Source organism: Pteropus alecto, unplaced genomic scaffold, assembly GCF_000325575.1.
Source record: "Pteropus alecto unplaced genomic scaffold, ASM32557v1 scaffold43, whole genome shotgun sequence".
Taxonomy (NCBI): domain Eukaryota; kingdom Metazoa; phylum Chordata; class Mammalia; order Chiroptera; family Pteropodidae; genus Pteropus; species Pteropus alecto.
The window spans coordinates 1,171,617-1,176,901 of record NW_006435764.1 but is presented as its reverse complement, the minus strand read 5'-3'; the positions used below and the strand labels follow the sequence as shown (position 1 = coordinate 1,176,901).

The 5,285-nt window shown below is 67.3% G+C and overlaps 1 protein-coding gene across 2 annotated transcripts in view; it reads left to right on the top strand.

Annotated features, from left to right (window-relative positions):
• IGF2 (insulin like growth factor 2) overlaps window positions 1-5,271 on the top strand; it is an 8,108-nt gene extending 2,837 nt beyond the window's left edge. Inside the window, exons 1-4 of one of the 2 annotated variants that reach the window (XM_006910974.3) lie at window positions 747-854; window positions 2,500-2,662; window positions 4,288-4,436; window positions 4,719-5,271. In XM_006910974.3, coding sequence (XP_006911036.1) covers window positions 2,506-2,662; window positions 4,288-4,436; window positions 4,719-4,973 — 561 coding nt within the window. In that variant the 5' untranslated portion in view covers window positions 747-854; window positions 2,500-2,505 and the 3' untranslated portion in view covers window positions 4,974-5,271. Of the gene's footprint in view, window positions 1-746; window positions 855-2,499; window positions 2,663-4,287; window positions 4,437-4,718 lie in introns of those variants that run through there. The other variant, XM_006910975.3, reaches the window with a different exon arrangement.
• The last annotated feature ends 14 nt before the right edge of the window (window positions 5,272-5,285 follow it).

Genomic DNA, 5,285 nt, shown 5'->3' with positions numbered 1-5,285 from the left:
CCGTGGAGGGGGTGGGGTAGGGGCTTCGGGAAACGCCGAGAGAGGTGTGAGCTGCCTGCAGAGGCGACTTCCTGGTCGGTTTTCGGGTGCGGGGGGGCGGCGGTGGGAGACTTGTTGCTGAGAGTTTGCGATTTGTGCCGTTGGGGGGGCGGGGCCGTCCCCCAAGGGTGCTGGGTAATGAGAAGGGGCGCAAATCTCAGAAACCCACCCTGGTATGTTGACTCTGTGCCAGCGAGACCGAGAGAGGAAAACTGGGTGGGCGGGGCCAGGATGGAGCGAGGGGGGCCGAGTTGGCAACAGAGTCATGCCAGACGCCACATTTGCAGTATCCCCCCCCCCCGGCTCCCCTTTCCCTGTCCCAAACGTTTCCAAGCGGGATTCTGGGGAGAGGGGCTGCTCCGCGCGCAGAAAGGCAGGAGCGTGCGGCGCAGGGAGGGTGCCCGCCCCTGCTCCGTGGGCGGACACGTTTGCACACAAGGGGCTGGAAAGCAGCCCCCTCCCCGCCCCCAATGCACTGTGCTGACTTGGGCTGGGGGTGCAGAGTGAGCCCCCCGCCCTCTTTTCCCCTCCCCCCTGTGGTACTCTGCTTAGGGACGGTCCAGAGCTAGCTGTTGGGGGTGCAGGAGAGAAGGGACTGGCTGGAAGCAGGGAGGGGGCGGGAGCAAAGGGACGGGGGGAGTGGTCAGCCGGGAGAGGGGTGGGGGTAGGGTGGAGCCGGGACTGGGAGGAGCCCGCTCAGACATAAAAGCTGAGGCACTGACCAGCTTGGGGACCGGACTTTAGCTTCTCCTGTGAGGCAGTCTTCCAGCCTTGTCTGCTTCTTCCAGCCCCAGGAACCTCCTGTCCAGCTGCAGGTAACCAGAGCTGCTGGGCGAGCACCCCAGTGCGCTGCCGCTCCGGCCGCCGACCACCTCGGCCTCGGCCCCCGCGGCTGCGCCTGGCCCCTGCCTCTGGCACAGCCCCTGCGCCCTCTCTGCCTCTGCCCTGCTGGGGCTGTCTTGCTCACCTGCACATCTGCATGCCTCTCGGCCAGGCTTGCGTTCCCTGCTGGTGCCCTGGACTGGACCCCACACTGGATGGAGCTGCCGCTCGGCGGGTGCCGAGCCACTCGCTGGCCACATTTGTTCTTAGAATTTGGAAAGGGCTGGCAGTGGAGGCGGCAGAGAGCGCAGCCGGGGCCATTCCAGAGCAGCAGGAGGTGAGCGAGGTGGCACTTCAGGTCCCTCCGTGCAGCCGGCCACCGCTCTTTAGCGAGCTTCAGCCAGAGTGTGCTCCCTTATGCCCTCACCATCCCGACTCGTGGCTTCGAAACTCTCCCGGCCAGCGAGCAGCAGCCGGGCTCCAGGCGGGGAGGGCCCCGGCTGCTCGCCGCCCCTCTGCCCACTGGGTGCGGAGCCTGGGAGGGGCAGCCCACCCTGCCTTTGCTCGGGTAGCCTCGGGCTGCCACTGGCTTCAGAGGCCCTGGGCCATGACTGTGCCCCCAAAAGGGGCTCTCTCCTGTAGAGGGCAGGCTGGGGCTGCCTGCTTGGGGGCGGGGGGGGGGCTTCTCCTAGTGGGAGGGGCAGGGCAGCTCGCCGTGTCTAAAGAGAAACTGAGGTTCCCTCCCAAGCCCCCCACTCCTTGCTCCAGGGCTGTTCGGGGGTGTGTCCTAAGGACACTCCCCTCCTTCCGAATTGGGCGCCGAAGGACATGGCGTCCGGCCTCCAGGTGGCCTCGCCTTCTTCTCTCCAGCTGCTGCCCCGGGTGCAGTTTGGTACCCCAGACTGGGAGAGGGCCTCATGGTCCCCGAGGGGCTTCGAAGTCCCCGGCCCTGGGTGTCGTGATACCAGGCTTGGAGAGGAGGCTTTCGGCTCTTCCGCTGGTGTTGGCCCCCGGGGCGGGCTGGAGCTGGGGCGCTGGGAGGTTGAGGAGCATGAGGTCCCCGGGTGTGGGCAGCACCCTCGTTCACCACTGGATCCTGAACTGTGCTCAGCCACAGATGGACGGGAAAGGGGGAGCGGGGGAAGGGGGAGGCAGTGTGGCCGGCCCAGCAGGACCCCTGCTGCTTGGGGAGGAGGGGTCGGTCTCCTGGGTTACTCACTCTCCGTGGTGGGGTGGGGCTGTCTGCCATCCTGGCTGGCAGTGGGAGACCCAAGGAGTGGCCACTGCCCTGTGCTGGCCCCACCCTCATGACATCATAGGATGGAGGCCAGGTCCAGTGTCCAACACTGAGCCCCCGCGATAATGGCAGTGGGGACGGGCGGCCCTCGGAGCCAGTCAGAGGTGTGCTTGCCACCGGCCCCCGCCCGCCTCCGCGGTTAAGACGCGCTGTTTGTCAGTCAGAGCGGTGCCACCGCGGGGAAATCCCTCATGTACAGCCGTGACGGAACTCTAAGTCTGGACGTGGCTGGGCTGGTGTCCCCAGAGGAAGCTGGCCCGGCCCCTTCGCCGGCCTCGCCTCTTGGGGAGCCCCCTGGCTGGCGGGGTGGGTGGGGCTCACTGCCTCCTCTCGGCCCCCAGACCCTAATGGAGCTCCCGATGCCGAAGTCGGTGCTGGCGGCGCTCGCCTTCTTGGCCTTGGCCTCGTGCTGCTTTGCTGCTTACCGCCCCAGTGAGACCCTGTGCGGCGGGGAGCTGGTGGACACCCTCCAGTTCGTCTGTGGGGACCGCGGCTTCTACTTCAGTAAGTAGCTCGGCCGGGGCGGAGGGGCCCGGGGGAGGGGCGCACACAGCAGATGCTCAATAAATGCCAGAGTCCGCCTTCCCGTGGGCCTGGGTGGAGGGAGGGCTTGCCAAGGTGGGTGACCCCCGGCTCCCGCCTCACGGTTGGGACCCCGCAGTTCGTCTTTACTGGGCACCTGCAGGGTGCCTAGGTGGCACTCACGCCCCCTGGTTCTACACCGTGGCTTGAGGACAGCCGACTGTGGTCTTCACCTGGGGCCAGACTTAGCAGGCGGGTGGGGCGGGGCTTCCAGATGGGCCGAGCCAGGCCTGAGCAGAGGCAGCCTCTCCCTGACCTGCCCACGGGTGGGGCCGTGGGCACCGAGTCTCTTGGGTCCCTTGACATTTTAACAATGGGCACGCGTTCATGGGCAATCGGATTTAAAACTCAATCAAACGGATGACAAAGCAGTGGGAATAAAAACACGTGTTGCTCGCGGGTGTGAGTGTGTGTTCCCTACATGCTCAGGGCACTTAGCTCCACATGGGGGTGCAAGGGAAGACTCGAGCCCCCAGGGTGGGGTGTTCTGGGGTCTGCACCTGTGGGGCGGGCCACGGCGTGGGCGCCCAGCTGCTGGCCTGAGCTTCGGCTGCTGTCCTGCTTCTGTCCTGGGGCTCCCCCCGCCCCTGCGCCCTGGGCAGCAGGGCGGAACCCCTAGTTGGAGGTGACTGCTCCCTGCTCCCACCTCCCAGCCAGCTGGGCCTCAGTTTCCTTACCCGTAGAGTGGGGCAGGAACTGGGGCGCGGGCCCCGCCTGACCTGAGGGTGGGGAGAGGAGAGAGTGCTCCCTCTGGGCTCAGCCGCCATTCCTGGGGGGTGCCGGGCTGGGGAGGGCAAGTCGGCTGTGAAGGCCACACCTGGCCCCGGCCCTCCCCGTGGCCCACAAACGTCAGTCTTGGCATTTCAGAGCTTCTCTTGGAAAAGCGTTCCTGCTCCTCGGGCTTCTGAAGCCCCTGCCCGCCCGGCCTCCCCTGTGCCCCTTCTCTCCCTTGCCTCGTTCGGGGGCAGGAAGTGGCACTGTAGGGTCTGGCGCCAGCTGGCCCGAGCCCCCACCCTCAGGACCCCATGGCAGAGCCCCTTCTAGGGGCTCCTCTCCCTCCCCCACAGTGGCGCCTGCCCTTGGCACCCCGGGATGAAGCGCTGGTGCTTCCCCTCTGGCCAGGACGAGCCGCGTGGAGCCGAGGGGGAGGGCGGGAGGGCAGGAGGGCGTGGTTTGTGCAGGTCCTCACTCCTCCCCTCCCGTCTTCTTCTTCCTCCTCCCATCCCCGCCTGGCGGCTCCTGCTCAGCTCAGGGTGGCACCGTGTCCCAGCCTGGCCTCGGGACAGGACCCACACTTTGCAAAGGGCTCTGGGTCTGGGGACCCGGAGGCCGTGCTCACGTCCGGTGTGAGGGGGCCGGCACCGAGAAGCGGGGGTGGGGGGGGATGCCACCCCCTCTCCCTCCTCTGCTCCCGGGCACCCCTGCGGGGGCCCTCGCCCTCCTCCGCCCTGTGCCACCAGGCCGGGGGGCCCTGGCGGCGTGGGGAGGCGCATCCCCGGCGGTGCCCAGTGCTAAGGGACCCTCTCCCCCTCCCGCGGGGCTTCCAGGCAGGCCAGCCAGCCGCGCGAACCGCCGCAGCCGGGGCATCGTGGAAGAGTGTTGCTTCCGCAGCTGCGACCTGGCCCTTCTGGAGACCTACTGCGCCGCCCCCGCCAAGTCCGAGAGGGACGTGTCGACCTCTCCGACCGTGCTTCCGGTAAGACGAGGGCCAGCGGGGGCGCAGGGCCCCTCCCTCCCCTGGGAGCCCCTTAGGACCATCACCTCTGAGCCAGGGGACAGGGTGCAGCCAGCTCCTTAGCCGGGAGTACAGCTCAAGAGCAATTCACAAGTTCGCCTGGTGTTCCCCGCCGGGGATATTGGCCAGAAGCTGGGCGCGCTGTGGGTCTGTAGCCTGGCAGGATGACAGGTGTAGGTGCGCAGGCTGGCGGGGGGCTGGAGCGGGGAGCTGGGCGCCCCTTGACTAGCCCTCCCCTCCCAGGACAACTTCCCCAGATACCCCGTGGGCAAGTTCTTCCAATATGACAGCTGGATGCAGTCCGCCCAACGCCTGCGCAGAGGCCTGCCTGCCCTCCTCCGAGTCCGCCGGGGCCGCATGCTTGCTCGGGAGCTGGAAGCCTTCAGAGAGGCCACGCGTCACCGGCCCCTGATGGCTCTGTCCACCGACGACCCCGCCGCGCACGACTCCACTGCCCACGGGGGTGCCTCCCCAGAGGGTCCCAACAATCGGAAGTGAGCCAGACCGTGGTCGTAATTCTGCCCAGGGCCCCATCCTCCTCGTGCTCCCCTGACCAGCGACCTTTCCACCAGGTCCCGCTCTGAAACCACTCTGCGCCGTCCTCCCCAGGGCTCCCCAGCCCGCCCCCGCGCCCCAGCCTCCCCAAGTCAGGCTGCTCTCCCTCGCCCTTCCACCGGCTGAGGGAACCCCAGCAAAAGCCGCAAAAATGGACACACCCGATTGGCTCTGACTCTCCCAAATTATCCCCCCAAATTATCCCCCAAAATAGTCCTCCAAATTATCCTCCAAATATCCCCAAATTCCCTCCCA